Below are 16,133 nucleotides of genomic sequence, written 5' to 3'. Positions count from 1 at the left end.
CTGGAAATTAGAACCCTATATAGTAACCAAAAGAGGGAGAAACAGAGTCCAAACATATGCACTAACTCAATTTTATAAAAACTTCTATTACATTACTATTTAGAACAGTTTTGCAAATACCTGGAATTTTTACAGGCCAGGAAAAATACCACTTGGACCACCAAACTTGAATTAGGTCACACACACACTCACTCACTATCTCCTTATTTCAGTTATGGCCACTACCTCTGTTCTCTACATTAACTGTTTCAGAGGATGCACATACTGGCTTATAACAAAAACTCTTGATTTTTCTTCCCCAAACTAAGATTTCTGTGAAATTCAAAGGAAATATATTTTCTTGGGCATGTTGCTTGCTTTTAACAGGGCTTCACAGGGCATGTGGGCCATGGTTTATTTTCATAACTAAATAGCTGGGTTTAATTTGATGAATAGTACCTAGTGGGATACTTTATATATAGCAGGTGCACACTAAATGTTGCTAATATAAACTTTCAACGAATAATTAAATGATTGCATTTAAAGCTTTGTATATAGAAAATAAAGTTCAGAGAGTAGCAATTCAACATCTAATTCAAGGTAGCAAAACCTCCTATTGTGTTCATACTCTCATTGAAGTGGTTTCTGTACTTCTGCCTTGCTTTTTGTTGCAATGTAACACTCAAATGACAAATCCCTCATGCCCCTAGATCTCATGACAATAGCAAAAGAAAACACAGGCAAAGAAAACCATGGAAACTTCCATCTTCACAATGTCTGTTAGCAGAAAAATTATCAAGTGCCTTGACATTTCCCATTCTTCACAATTGATCCAATACTCATTTCTCTTATGGCTTCCATTTTTCATTTTCTTTTTTATTGCAAATTCTTTACTTCAGTGCCTCTACACTTATTTTATCATCAGAGCAGTTAGACTACCCAGAGGGCAAGCAGGCTCAGGAAGCTCAATGTTTTCACATCAGTCATACAGAGTCCGGGAAAAGCAGAAAGTTCTGGCCCCAGGAGCCTGCAGCCTGTTGGGTGCAAGTTTTCCTCACCTTCTCCAGAGGCAGCATCATCGGGAAGGGGAAGAGAACGGACAGGGTTCCCTTCCTCTTGCCAGCCCCCTTTCCCGGTGCTCATCTCACCCTATCTTATCCCAACACATCCACACATAGTAGGAGCAAAACGCAGAGGAAAACACTACAGAGGGAGGAGGATGACCGTTTCGTCCCTCTGGGAAGGAAGACGCAGCCAGGCCCCTGAGGCTGGAACCATCCCACCTCCCAGCTTGACCACACCTCTGCCTGGCCACCACCCTGGAAAGCACTCAGGAAAACAGTCACTGGGTATGAAACGGCCTTTGCCAAATTATAACTCAGGAAATTATGACAGTGAAAGAAATCAGACCTCACTGACTCCATCTAGCTTCTAACACTTAAGCTTTCCTTGTTCATTCCTGGGCAGAGGCCGAACTAACTTTGGGAAAGAATTCAGTAGATGGTTTGACTCTGAAGCAAAATTGGCAACAGCCCTTTCCCGAAGACTCCCTTCTTGCCTGGGGACCAGTCTGCCTTTGAAGGACTAATAAATTAGCTACAGGATTAGAAATGACAGTTTAGGGGTCATGCAGCCTCTGGCTCCAAGAGTCTGAACCTCCCCAAATTGCTCCTAGGGTAACATCACTATTGTAAAGCCTAACATCAGTGCTTGAGATATTTTGCAGACCATGCACTCGACGGATCAGCTGACACCACCCAACCCAGTAATCTGGCCCAATCATTTCTGCCATCACACCCAGGAACAGAAGACATTAAGAAAACCTAACTTCGACCCCCTATGATTCCATTTCCAACCTGACCAATCAGCACTCCCCACTTCCCAAGCCCCTACCTGCAAAATTATCTTTAAAAGCGGATCCCCGAATGCTTGGGGAGACTGATTTGAGTAATAAACTCCAGTCTCCCACACAGCCAGCTCTCTGTGAATTACCCTTTCTCCATTGCAATTCCCCTGTCTTGATAAATGGGTTCTGTGTAGGCAGCAGGCAAGGTGAACCCATTGAGTGTTTCCAGGTACAACTATTTCTTCAGCTGTAGCACATTCAGTTCGCATCCTCAGTTTTCACTTACCACCAGCTGCACAGGCTTTCTTGGCGATTGCAGCTGGTTATCTTGCAGGGTTAGTACCGAGAATGCAGTGCAGATTGGATTGGAATTGAAGGCTGTCAGTCAGTGGGTGCTCAAATCTCAAACGACGTCTCTGCCTCTGCTCCATCTCTGGGCTTCTCTGTTAGATTCCTGACTCCCCTTCCTACTTTAGGGCTCTTTCTGCATGGACTTTTTGGACTGAGAGATTGAACTTCTTAGAGGACTGTTCTGATCAAGTTATTGCCTCCTCAAAGCAAGCAAGGAAGCAAATGAAATCCTTCAATAACTCCCTAGCGGATTCTAAATAACGTTTCAACTCCTTATCCCAGGACTGGCCCTCATCTTCCCACCACCTTAAGTCCCTCCCTGCTGCCAAGTCTATATCTCACTGATTTTCCCACATCCCATAGTATCTGAGGGCACCACTACAACTACCTATGAAGTGAAAAAAAATAGATAAAATAGAGTGTGTCCACTCTGACTTTTATTACTCACAATTATGTCTTTTTTTTAAATGTGGAACACTTTGTTGGTTATATAAATCCTTTCCCTCTAAACTTGGCATCTTTGTGTAATTGACAATTTGGGGCCCGATTTTATGGCACTGTCCAAAAGCTACACTTCCATGCTTGGGACCAGCCGGACACAGGAACCACATAGCCCAGTCTGATTAAATACGATTTCAGTGACTGGCAGCAGATTAAAAAGCGAGCCCAGGCAATGAAGATTTGAAATATTGCCATCTTCAGAAAGAATTTTCAAAAGGTGCTTTCTGAAAAGTGGACCTGGTAGTCAAAAATATTATAATATGTTGAATGTCAAAGTTATGAAGCAGGGTGCCAGCTTTAAAGAACTGGAAATGATAATATTTTGTCTGCTTGGGCAAAGGAGTCCAGAGTGGCCTGGCCTGCAGGCAGCAAACTCACAAAGGTAGTCCGGCGCTCTTTGCTTTATTTGGCAAATGGCTTTGCTCTTTGGCACTTTTAAACATACGATGGAAGCAATCATTGTCAACCTTTCCTCTTCTTTTAAAATAATTGTACATTTAAAAATTGCCTCCTTGACATTAATGTCTCTTGTGATGGATATGCTTGTTTGCCTTTGCTTATTTATCTTCATGCCCTATACACGAGGTCTTTGTAACTTTAGTGCTTTGGAAATACATAGAAAAGGTAAATCAGCAAACTGCTTTTTCTGAAAGTACTCTGGGTGACTCCTAGCTGTGATAAATGCAGTCTGTTTCAAAGTTTTCTTATGGCAGTTTGGACAATGTAATGTATACAGAGTATACACACACACACACACACACACACATCTATCTAGTGGAAGAAAACACTGCAATTATGCTAAACATCTGCAGAGGACTTTCTGTTTTGAAAAAGTATGAGATTCATCATAGTATGCAACTATCTGGTAGGCAACAAAGCTGTGAGTGTGCACAGAAGCCCAAGGTCATGTTACAGGAGACAGATGCAAAGCAATTTCTTAAGCGCCCATGAAACTTCTCTAGCCTTGGTAGAATGACAAAATACTACCATTATAAGTCATCCAGCTTAATATCTCACTTCACAAATTCCTTCAATAAAAGTGCAGCCTCTACCAGCACATTTCCAGTAACAAGGAACTCATTACTTTGCAGAGAAGCCCATTTCACTTTTGGATCACTCTCCAAGATTTTCCTAATACAGAGCCAATATGTTTCCTCTGTCTTCTACCAATGGATCCTAATTTTACTCTTCAGAGCTAGGGAGAGGTTTACTCTGATCTTCATTCCAAATGACATTTTTCAAATATTATTTTAAAATTATTTTTAATTATTTTTATTTTTTTGAAACAAGATCTTGCCCTGTTTCCCAGGCTGGAGTGCAGTGGCATGATCATGGCTCACTGCAGCCTCAAACTCCTGGGCTCAAGTGATCCTCCTGCCACAGCCTCCTGAATAGCTGGAGCTACAGGCATGTACCACCAAGTCTGGCTAATTTTTTTTAAAATGTATTTTTGGCCGGACGCAGTGGCTTACGCCTGTAATCCCAGCACTTTGGGAGGCTGAGGCAGGCGGATCACGTGGTCAGGAGTTTGAGACCAGCCTGGCCAACATGGCGAAACCCTGTCTCTACTAAAGACACATGCAAAAAAAAAAATTAGCCAGGTGTGGTGGCACATGCCTGTAATTCCAGCTACTCAGGAGGCTGAAGCAGGACAATTGCTTGAACCTGGGAGGTGGAGGTTGCAGTGAGCTGAGATCATGCCATTGCACTCCAGTCTGGGCAACCGGGTGAGACTCTGTCTCAAAAAAAATATATATATATATTTTAATTTTTTACCCCGACTGGTGCTGAATGTGTGGGCTCTAGTGATATTCCTGCCTCAGACTCCCAAAGTGCTGGGATTACAGGCATGAGCCACTGCACCTAGCCCTTTTTTCAAATATTGTAAGGCAAATTTCATATTTTTCATGTCTTCTGTCTGGCTCCTTCATTTCTCTAGTTCCTTTAACTTTTCTACTTAAATGTGGTAAACAAAACAAAACAAAACCCCAAAACGGGGCCCAGATAGGTGCTCTTTTTGTGACTCTTTTCAAGATAATCTTTGACTTGACAGTGTCCCTGTGAAATGTGTCCAGGACTAGACACAGTATTAGATGTGGCCTGGACAGTTAAGAGTACAGTGGGACTATTAGCTTCCTTAACCTGGCCATATGTATGCACTAATGAAACCTAAAGTGTAGGGAGCTTTTTATAAACAGTTGCATCACAGTATCTGTTCATTCATTCATTCAGCAAACATTTTTGAGTATCCATTATGTGTCAGGCACTATCCTCAACACTGATTAGGATTTGTTGTTGATTAGAACTCTTAGGATAGATGTCTTACATCCTGACCTTCTGCAACTTGCTTTTCACTCCTAGTTGACAGCTTTACATTTATTCTTGTTGAATTTAATCTGATTGATTTTGGCCCATTGTATGATCTGGTAGGAATTTGTAAATATGAATGATAGCATCCAACATGTTCAACTCTTTTCTAGCTTTGAATTGCAAACACGATAAAATGCTGTCTTTGCTCAAGTCACTGACGTGTTGGACAGTTCAATACCCAAGACAGAGCCGTGTCAAAAACCACTAGATAATTTGCTATACAGTGACTTATCAACCCCTAGCGGTACTATAATCTAGCTTATTCTTTTTTATATTATTTAGAAAGGTATAATAAGCAACTTTATCCAATTCTTTTCTGAAGTCAGATACATTATGCTCACAGCATGTTTTTTATCTATCAGCTTTGAAACTTTATTGAAAAAAAAGTTTGGCATGATTTATTCTTAGTAAATCCATTTTGTCTTTAAATAAATCACAGATTTCTTTTCTAGGCAATCCCAAAATATATGAATAATCATATAACCCTCTGGAGCTCTGTCCTAAATTTCAGTAGCCTGTGGTTTTCAGAATCCACCTTCCCTTCTTTATAAAAATGGAAACATTTGCCTGTCCTGTCTTTTAGGACCTTTCTGTTCGCTACGATTTCTAAATGATACTAACAGTGGCTCCACTATCACTTTCTTCACTAACTATCCCAATATGCAATTCATCTGGACCTGAATAGTTAGTCTCACTAAAGAGAGTGGGTGTTTTTCTGTTATCTCCTCACCTAGCTTGGATTTTTGTTTTCTTTTAACCATTCTTGACAATTTGAGGAACATTCCCCTTGATGGGTAAGACAGAAACAGAAGAGCCATCTATGACTTACCTCAATCACCTGTTAATCTCCCATTACCTATTCCAGGAGGTGGACTTATTTCTTCCATATCTTCCATATCTTATTCTGAACATGGCTAAAAACATCCATTTTATTATCTTATGTGTGAATCACCAACTTTGACTCAATTAGGTTTTAGCTTTTCTATCCTAATTTTTATAGTTTTGTGTCAAATTTTAAAATTATTTCCATCTTCTGCATATGACCACTTTAAAATTAAGCGAATTCAAGGGCATCTCATAGGAATACTGTGAAAGTTAAAAGGGAAAATAGGCTTTGAGCTTTTAACACAGTCCTGGTACATTAAAAAGTCTCCATAGGGCTGGGCGTGGTTGCTCACGGCTATAATCCAAGCACTTTGGGAGGTTGAAGCAGGCGGATAACCTGAGGTCGGGAGTTTGAGACCAGCCTGACCAACATGGAGAAACCCTATGTCTACTAAAAATACAAAAATTAGCCGGGCCTGGTGGCACATGCCTGTAATCCCAGCTACTCGGGAGGCTGAGGCAGGAGAATTGCTTGAACCCGAGAGGTGGAGGTTGCAGTGAGCCAAGATCGTGCCATTGCACTCCAGCCCAGGCAACAAGAGCGAAACTCCATCACAAAAAAAAAAAAAAAAAAAGACTCCATAAATATTATTATTAATGCTTGAGGCCCCTCAATTTTTCCACTTATTATTGGGTCTAAAATTTTATTTTTTAAGCTCTACTATCTCTCTTAATCTATATTTCTCTTTAGCTTGCAAGCTTCAGAACCACTACTCTGAACTATTTGCATGTCCTATCCTTAGGCGAAGGAGTTTGACTGACACTCTCTGGTCATTACAGCAAACACTTTGGGTTTCCTTCACTTCACAGCACCAAGTTGTTCTGAGACAATCATACTAAGACTAAAGAAGCAGTTCTCCTTTTCTTCTTCTGAAAGGTGAAACTGTCATCAAGGCAAGCCAGGAGTTCACCAAACCATCATCATTAGAAAACAGTTGCCTAAATAGCAGACATCTCTCTCTCTCTAATACTGTTTAAGAATATGAAAATTTTATTGAGCCTCATAGTCTAAAGAAAGTTATTATACCTTATATAATTCGGTTCTTGCAATCAACCTGAGAGGTAGCTATTATTATCCCCATTTATAGGCAATCAACCAGGGCTAAGAGAGATTCAGAGATGTATTTATAGTGATGCAGTTTGTGACTCAAACTCAGGATACAAACTGGAAAGTTGTCTTTGTGCCAGATACTAGAAGAACATCAGCCATATCTTCTATCCAGCCAGGCGGTTTCTGTAGGATGCTTATTTCTATCAAGACTTAAAGCCTGTATTACTAATAACCTGGCAGATCACTTCTACCAGAAATACTACCTGTATCCTCTTATATCCTATTCCAAAAGGCCTTCAACATTTATTCATTTAAAAAAAAATATATATATATATATCTTTTGGCATGGTGTGGTGGCTCAGACCTATAAGCCCCACACTTTAGGAGGCTGAGACAGGAGGATCACTTGAGGCCAGGAGTTCGAGACCAGCCTGGCTAACATGGCAAAACCCCATCTCTACTAAAAAAATAGAAAAATTAGCCGGGTGTAGTGGTGCGCACATGTAGTTCCAGCTACTTGGGAGACTGAGGCAGGAGAATCAGTTGAACCTAGGAGGCAGAGGCTGCAGTGAGCCGAGATCTAGCCACTGTACTGCAGCCTGAATGATGGAGCAAGACTCTGTCTCAATAAATAAATACATAATTTTTTTTTATTACCTACTGTGTGTCAGATATTGTGGAATCCCAGAATTTCACAATGGTGTATGTCATTTTTCACAAACAAGTCTATTCTTCTCAGCCTCCATTTATTCTTTTCAATCTGCCCATGAACCACTTCTATGTACAAGGCACCTTGCTAAGTGCTGCAGCAGATGCAAAGATAAGGGCTGCATAGTCCCTGTCTCAAGGGAGCTCCCAACCAAACGGAGAGAAGACCTAGAAGTAATTCAAGTACAAGATGAGCTAAGATGAATGTCTTCCTTAAGAGGTACAAAGTCATATTAGAAAGAATATCAGAAGGAGCTGGAGATGGGTCTTGAATGTGTAGGATTTGGGTGTCGAGAGGTGATGTAGGACATGTGCCGAGGGAGCAGAGAGCAGGAACAAAAGGATGGAGGAGAGACAGCATATACGGCCCCAAAGAATGGCAATAGCCTATCTTGCTGAAGCTCAGGCTGCAAGGAGGTTGGAATGAAGGATAAACTGGACAGGCTGCTTGGGGCCATGCAGTGGAAGCCCTGAATGCCTCACTGAGACGTGGGTACATTATTCAGTTTGGAAAGGGGGCCACTAGAGGTCTCAGAGGTCAGGTGTATCTTGATCCAAATTATGTCTGTGAACAGTAATGAGGTGGTCTGGGGTAGGCTGACTTGGAGAGGGTAAGAATAGTAGCAGAGAGCTCAGTGGCAAACTCTTTCTTTGCAGTCTTCATTAGCTACATTTTAATTTGTTCCAGGAGGTCATATGGGGCCCAGATGACCAAATTCTGCTCTTTGATGCTGTGTAGTCACCCTCCTTCATCGCCTAGTCCTGGACTTTAATGGAGGAAAGGGTGTGTTTTATTTCCTACTCAGGTGTTTTAAGTCAGTAGAGATCCATTTGGATTTCTTCTGTTTCCCTGTTTTCCACGCAAATCAGCAGAAGAGGAGATCAGCTGAACCTTGGCCAGATGAATGCTGTCTGGAGCCTACCACGTCCAGGAAGATAATTTACGAAGGGTTGTGCGGAGCATTATGTCAAGCCAGCATGGCTACCACTGAACGCTTCAGTGGGGAGTCTCAACCACAGGCTCTGTCTTCTCCTTGGATCTGATGAACCCAGTGACTTCTTTTTATTGTTCCAGTCAGAATGGACTTCTCCTTCCTGGAACTTTATATTCACCAGTGCTGGCAAATCTTCGTACTTTTTCCGACTGCTCCAGTGAAACAACTTCTCTGTGTCACTTCAACTCTCCAAGCTCTAATAATACCATAAATCCCTCTTTGCCTTATAAGAATTCTCATTTCTAGATTCTTCCAGGACTCCTTCTGTCCCCATAGTTTCTAAGAACAATTTATCTTTCCTAATAGGTTGGAGGGTAGGGAGATGTTCATCTTTCAGTTCTTCATCTCAAACCTTTCATCTTTTCCTCTAAAAATTTTTTTTTCTTTTGAGACAGAGTCTTGCTCTGTTGCCCAGGCTGAAGTATGGAGTGCAGCGGCACGATCTCAGCTCACTGCAACCTCTGCCTCGTGGGTTCAAGCAATTCTCCTGCCTCAGCCTCCCGAGTAGCTGTGACTATAGGCATGTACCACCATGCCCGGCTAATTTTTGTATTTTTAGTAGAGACGGGGTTTCTCCATGTTGGCCATGCTGCTCTCGAACTCCTAATCTCAGGTGATCTGCCTGCCTCAGCCTCCCAAAGTGCTGGGATTACAGCCCCTAAAATTTTTGATCTGCTGGTATTTACAGCTGACTCACATTACTGGCGATTCTTCAGAGGAAACACAGTAACGATTCCCTTACCTTCTACCTACTGCCCATTAAATCTAGTACTCTTGTTTATGCAAACTGAAAGGATCAGTTCAGGGGAAGTTGCTTCCTTTGCTTCCCAGCAACACAGATTTTCCACAATGGGCTCACACATACTGACCAATTTACAAATAGAGGGTGAGAGGCAGTGAGGGCAAAAGCTCGGAGCAGTTTTTTGCTCTGTAGAGGAACTTCTGGCCATTAAGCTGGATGAACCAAAAAAAAAAAAAAAAAAAAAAAAAAAAATCTTTGCAATGCCTCTGAAATAGATAGGTTAGGAGAAGTTGCTGATCCACAGATGAAGAACGGTGATTTTTACAGATCACAAACTGAGTAACTGGGTTGTCAGAAGGTGAGCAGTTCCTTCAACAGATGCTAGGCAAAATGGGACTGTTTGATTCAAGGCAGAGACATGGGCAGATCACCCCTCATTAGGGCTGAAGATGGGAAAAGGGGGACAGGAACGGTTGACCCATCTGCTGGCTGTGTCCCCAGACTCACTTTATTATCTGACACCTCCTTACGGCCCCTGACAGGCTGTGAGCCACATACAGAGAAAGCAGACTTAGGAGTAGAGTGGAAGCAGGGAAGATACATGTTGGAATTTGACAGAAAAGAAGGGGTTAAAATCCCATTCCTTTACACTTTTAACTTTAGAGTCCTATGAAAATTAAGAATTAGAAACTTCTTTTATTTCCTAATGCCTACAGATTTAAGTGTACAATCACAAGCACAATCTAAGAGAGAGTTTGAAGCACTAGGAAGTGTCTACTTTGTAAAGCAAACTGAAATAAACATAAAATCCAGCCAGAAGAACCAGTTCTCCTATTTTATTAAAAGCATGAAGCAGTAGGAACACACATCTGTCACATTCCTTAATAAACAGGAACAGGTGTTGTCCCCCGGGCAGGAGTGGAGGAGAAGGCAATGAAAAATAGTGACCATTTTCTTTGGGACTCACATCTCAGTGCTTATAGTAACTTACTACGGCAATAAAACAAATGACAGCAGAGGAATCAAACCAGTGACAGGCCTGTGTCTGGCATGCACAGGGAGAAAAGAGCCCTATTCGTCCTGTTCTACTGGTTAAGGTCTATTCTCTCCATCACAGCCAGGTAGGTGCTTATGGAGCTAGGAGCTAGGTCTACTGAGCACTGGCTTCAAAGGGAACATAAGAATGGTATGCGGTGGCTGTCATGGGCTGAATGTTTGTATCTGCCCCCTTCCTCCTGCCCCACCAAATTCATATATTGAACTCCTAATCTCCAGTGTGATGGTATTTGGAAGTGGGGGTTTTGGGAGATGATTAGGTTTAGATGAGGTCCTGAGGGTGTGGCCCTCATGATGGGAATAGTGACCTTATAAGAAGAGACACAAGAGAGCTTGCTGTCTGTCTGCATCATGTGAGGACACAATAAAAAGATGGCCGTCTACAATCCCGGAACTGGGCACTTACGAGGATCCAAATCTGCTGGTGGTACGGTTTGGATATGGTCTGTCTGTCCCCATCAAAACTTGTGCTGAAAATTGGTCCCCAGTGTGGCAGTGTTGGGAGGTGGCGCCTTGTGGGAGGTGTATGGATTATGGGGGTGGATCTCTTATGAATGGCTTGGTGCCGTTCTCGAGATAGTGAGTTTCGGCTCTTGTGAAAATGAATTAGTTCTAAGGGAATGGATTAGTTCCTGAGAGAGTAGGTTGTTATAAAGCTAGGATGCCCCTCAGGTTTTCTCCTCTTCCCATGTGTCTGCTCCCTCTTTGACCTTCTCCACCACGTTGTGACACAAGAAAGTCCTTGTCAGAAGCCAGGGCCATGCTCTTGAACTTCCCAGCCTACAGAACTGTGAACTAAATAAATCTCTTTTCTTCATAAATTACCCAGTCTCAGGTAGTCTTTTATAGCAACACAAAATGGACTAAGATGGCACCATGATCTTAGACTTATCACGCTCTAGAACTGTGAGGCGTAAATGTCTATTGTTTAAGCCACATAGTCTATGGTATTTTGTTATAGCAGCCTGAGCTGCCTAAGATAGTGGCTGAATTGTCCCTTGTCCTGTCTGCTCCAGAACTGGATTCAGAATAACATAAGGATGAGACAATGTCAAAAGCCATCTTGGTCACAGCAATTCTTCTTTTTTTCTCCCAGTGTCACTTTCCCCCTGAACCCACCCCCCCCATATAGGTAAATGTACAGTAAGAAGAATTCAATATTGAAAACTGAGATGACTAGTGAGTGAGAATATAATTGTACAAGAAAACCATCTCAAAGAAAGTATACCCCTAATCCTGGAATAGAAAAAGGAGATTTTTAAGAAAATAATTTCAGCAAATTTGCTTACCTTTGTTTAAGCGTCCCATCACAGTAAATTCAAAATATTTACTGTTGTCAGTTGAAGAGTAAAGACCGAAGATGGTGGCTGAACTTTTAGTCTGCAGCTTGAAGGTGGAAATCACATAGAGATCATTCAGGGCGGGATCTGTCAGGACTGGCAGCAGAGCGCCTGGGTTCAGCCTCTGACTGGAAGATGGGAGAAGGTCAAAGACTGGGGAGAAGGGAGAAAAGGGGTATAAGTGAAAGATTCAATTTGGGGGAAAACAGGGTTTTTTTGGTTGGGGGGGCAATTTGACAGTAAGCTACAAAGTAATGTAAACTAATCTTGTAATCCCTTTTCCATATTGCCAAACTCACCAGTTCTTCCCTGTTACTTTTACAGTGGCTGGACATCTGAGCCAGAAGAAATATAGCATAATATTCATCACTGGGTGTAGCCTTCAAGAGGGGACTGAATTTGCAAACACAAAATTGGGTTTGGCTGAACAAGTAGCTCTGAAAATGCCCACCAGGAAAAGCACTAAAGGCTTAAAGTACAAGGGGGACTGGTGAAAGCATCCAAGCCATTGCTTTACTGATGTCCCCAAGCAGTGAATTTCTGTCACAGAGTCCCTTAGGCACCTCCAGGACCAGAGCCAATTGTATTTTCCTGGTCAGTGACAAATGACAGGAAATGCAGCAGAAAACATGGATATGGTGGTAGATGTGCTGGCGGAAAATGATTTGCTACCTTTGTGAGACCTAAGTGTTCCCTTTGTGCCTTTACAATTTTCCGGCATTTCTCTGTTTAAAAAAATCCCAATGTGGAAACAAAACAAAACAAAATGATGTGGTGTCTGTTTCTCGACTATATCTTGACTTATAGAGTTGGTCTACAAAAATCAGAATCTGCATTTGTATTTGTATAAGTTGCTTTTGATCAAGCAAGCAGTACTTTCTCTCACAAACTTTGTAATATTTATGAAAGCTATGAGAGAGTATGCCTAGAGTCATTTAAAAGGCAAAGGCCAAATTTGGGTAATACTCTGTAGAAGTTACTTAGTATATCTATTAGCATATGCAAATATCACTTGAACAATTACATAGCCTGCAGAAACTTCAGCACCTACAGCTGTCTCTTTGATATAATAATCTAGTTATTAAATGGGTAATATTGACAATTGATAAAGAGTTCTTACAAATCAATAAAATGATAAGCATCCTAACAGAAAAATGGGCAAGGAATATGAAAAGGCAATTTACATAGAAAGAATTACAATGACCATTAAGTATATAAATAAATGTTCACGTATTTATCTAATGATGCAGGAGTTGCTAACTTAAACAATAAGATATTGTTTTCACCATCAAATTGGAAAATTAGTAAATACAATAGTACTCAACTGTTTGTGAGAGTTGAGGGAAATGGGCAGTCTCTGTACCACTGTGTAACATTTAAACTAGTATAAACATTTTGAAGACAGTTTAAACAACAGTATCAAAGGCTCTAAAACATATGTGCTCTTTAATCTAGCAATTTTACTTATGGGAATTTACCCTATGGAAATAATGGATAACATGGTAAATTACTTAGGTGTAAGAATATTAGACACTAGTGGTAATTCTAGAATTTCTATTTAGGAAAGAATTAGGTGAAAATCTAATTGGAAGAGAGGTAAACCTGAGCTCTGTTGGCATAGCATTTTGCTATGAAAATATTAACTGCTCTTAGCAAAAAAAAAAAAAAAAAAAAAGAAGCGCTTGGCTGAGATTGAGGGGATGGTTAAAATCATCCCAAACCATCCTGTGACACTCGCACTTGTTCAATAAATTATTATTTACAATATCAACACCAAAAACAACTTAAGGGTTCTATATTACAACCCTGGCTAAATATATTTTGATTCTTCCAAAAAGCAGAATGCTACCTAATTTTAAAGTGTAGCTGAATACTTACAGATGTGGAAAGATGTTCATGATACATTAAGAAAAAAGGATTCTAAAACTGTATGTGTAACATAATTCCATTTGAAATATATTTTCACGTAGAAAAAGATTTGAAATGAAAGACAACAACATGTTAATGTTAATAGAAGCTATCCCTGGGTTGCATAAATATAAGTTTTAAATTTCTTCTTTATTTTTTGCTTTTCTAACTTTTATCTTTGCTACAATGGGCAAGTATTGCTTTTGTAATAAGAATGAATAAAAGTTCTAAAGCAAACAGGCAAAAACCTAATTACTCAAGAATGTCTACCCTTTTTAAAAGACAATTTGTCTTCAAACTGGATCTATATTGTATTTTTCGCATGTACCGAAAATACAGTAATGAATTTAATATGAGACGTGTTGGAAAGTAGAACATTTACTGTGTTCCTCTTAGTGCCTATATCCCTAAACCATAAACACTGTTGCCTACTGCATTTCAAAAGGGAAATTGGATTTTTTAATCTTCAAGAGAATTGGAAATTTTACATTTCCACTAATGAGGGCAAAGGGAAATAAGGTATTATGTTTTAAAGTTCCATTCAGGACAAAACATCTTCAGAAAAGAGATATGTTTTTAAAGTATGGGAACTACCTTCAAAGCAAAATTCTTAGTACTCTTGATTTTTGCTTTGACTATGATCAGGTCCATGATGTAACTGAAGCTAAACTTGCTGTATTTCAATCTATGGTTCGTCTGATTCGTTTGCATCTCTCTCAAGAGGTAGAGATGGGATTACTTAGTAATGAACATAGAGAGTGTTTTGAAAAGGAAATGAGACACTACCATTTTCTATTAATGTTATTATGTTTTAGTAAAAGTGCCAGGATCAAAGCACAATCCTCTAGTGTTAGAGGTGAAATTACTGCTATCAATGAGCCCAGCTACCATGGTATGTAAATTGAATATATACTAATTTAAGACTAGCAATGCAGCTCAGAGGAAGAAGGAGATAAGCAAATTATCCTGTTAAGCCTGATAATTGCAGACTAGATAATGCAATAAAAGAATCTATCAGAAAGTTGACTTAATCAGATCATCTACAGCAACTAAATTAACCAGATAATTTAGGTTATATAGGCTGAGTTCAAGTCTCCATAAAATGGTCAGGTATGTCTGAGAAACAGCACACCTAAGGCACACCATGATGCTGTATGTTCAAAAGTCAAGAATGCATATAATGAAAAAAAATTATACCTATACATTCAAACTTGCCAAATATCACCACAATAAGACTTTTGAAGCATCTTTAAAAGCTTCCTTTCCTACCTTCCTAGAACTATGAGGCACAGACTACAGCATTTCAAATATTTCAGCACAAACTAAAAGTTAGCAGTACTCTAGCCCCTGAAACCACAATTCTGGTTGTCTGGTCTGGAATGAAAATGAGTTATTTGGCGAAATGCAGTTTAAATGGGCGATTCCAGCAGCAGGAGGCAGGGGAGTTGAGAACACCCTCATAGGCATTCTTTGCTCTGGCTTCAAGAGGAAAAACAACTTTTACTTCAAGTTGTGTGTCTCTTCCAGTTTTATTTCCATAGTCAGTAATAAATCAACCCAGGCACCAAGTTCAAACACATGAAGCTCACCCCTACCAGTTAGGGCCAGTTAGAGCCCTAAGATTTTTTTTTTTCTTTTTTGCTTAAATTATGTCTTTCTTTTGGTCTTTACAAAAAAAACTGTTTAACTGCTTTCTACCCAATGGCTATCTCACACCCATTTAACCAAGGGGTTTGAGGACTGTCCAAGTATCTTTTCACATTATTTGTATTTTTACCTTTTCATAGAAAAAGATTTTTTTAAAAATTATAGATTCAGGGGGTACACGTGCAAGTTTGTCACGTGGGTGTATTGCATAAGGTGGGATTTGAGCTTCTAGTGAACACATCACCCAGTGAACGTAGTACCCAATTGGTAGTTTTCCCAACCCTCACCCCCACTTTTGGAGTCCCCAGTGTCTACTGTTTCCACCTTTATGTCCATATGTACCCACTGTTTAGCTCTCACTTGCGAGAACGTGCTATTTGGTTTTCTGTTCCTGCCTTAATTAACTTAGGAAAATGGCCTCCAGCTGCACTCATCTTGCTGCAAAGAACATGATTTCACTGAAAAAGACCAGGTTTTCAGCCCTTCCTATTTATCTCAGAAATTAAGACATCAAGCCAACTCCTGAAAGAAACGTTCTCTTTGGCGTTCAAAGTCAGAGCAGAAAATGCAGGTGGCAGGGCAAGTAGAGTAATTCTGCGTCTTTCTCAGGGATGTCAAGAGCAGACTCTGGGCGAACATCGCTATGCCTATGGAAGAATTTAGGGAGCAAGGCTGCCTGGAGGGAACAGGCACAGGATGCAGGACCCGGAGTTCACCCTACACCAGAGCCTAACATGTTAGAGGTCTAGCGCCG

The 16,133-nt window shown here is 40.5% G+C and overlaps 1 protein-coding gene across 2 annotated transcripts in view; it reads right to left on the bottom strand.

Annotated features, from left to right (window-relative positions):
- The window catches only part of THBS4 (thrombospondin 4), a 61,127-nt gene that overhangs the window by 30,561 nt on the left and 14,433 nt on the right, over positions 1-16,133 (bottom strand). For both annotated transcript variants that reach the window (XM_009208683.3, XM_021939502.2), the window contains exon 2: positions 11,774-11,977. In XM_009208683.3, the coding sequence (XP_009206947.2) occupies positions 11,774-11,977 (204 nt within the window). The remainder of the gene's footprint in view (positions 1-11,773; positions 11,978-16,133) is intronic.

The sequence above is a fragment of the Papio anubis genome, chromosome 5, assembly GCF_008728515.1.
Source record: "Papio anubis isolate 15944 chromosome 5, Panubis1.0, whole genome shotgun sequence".
In the NCBI taxonomy this organism is placed as follows: Eukaryota; Metazoa; Chordata; class Mammalia; order Primates; family Cercopithecidae; genus Papio; species Papio anubis.
Note: the sequence above shows the minus strand (reverse complement) of the source record. Positions and strands in the feature narration are given on the sequence as shown.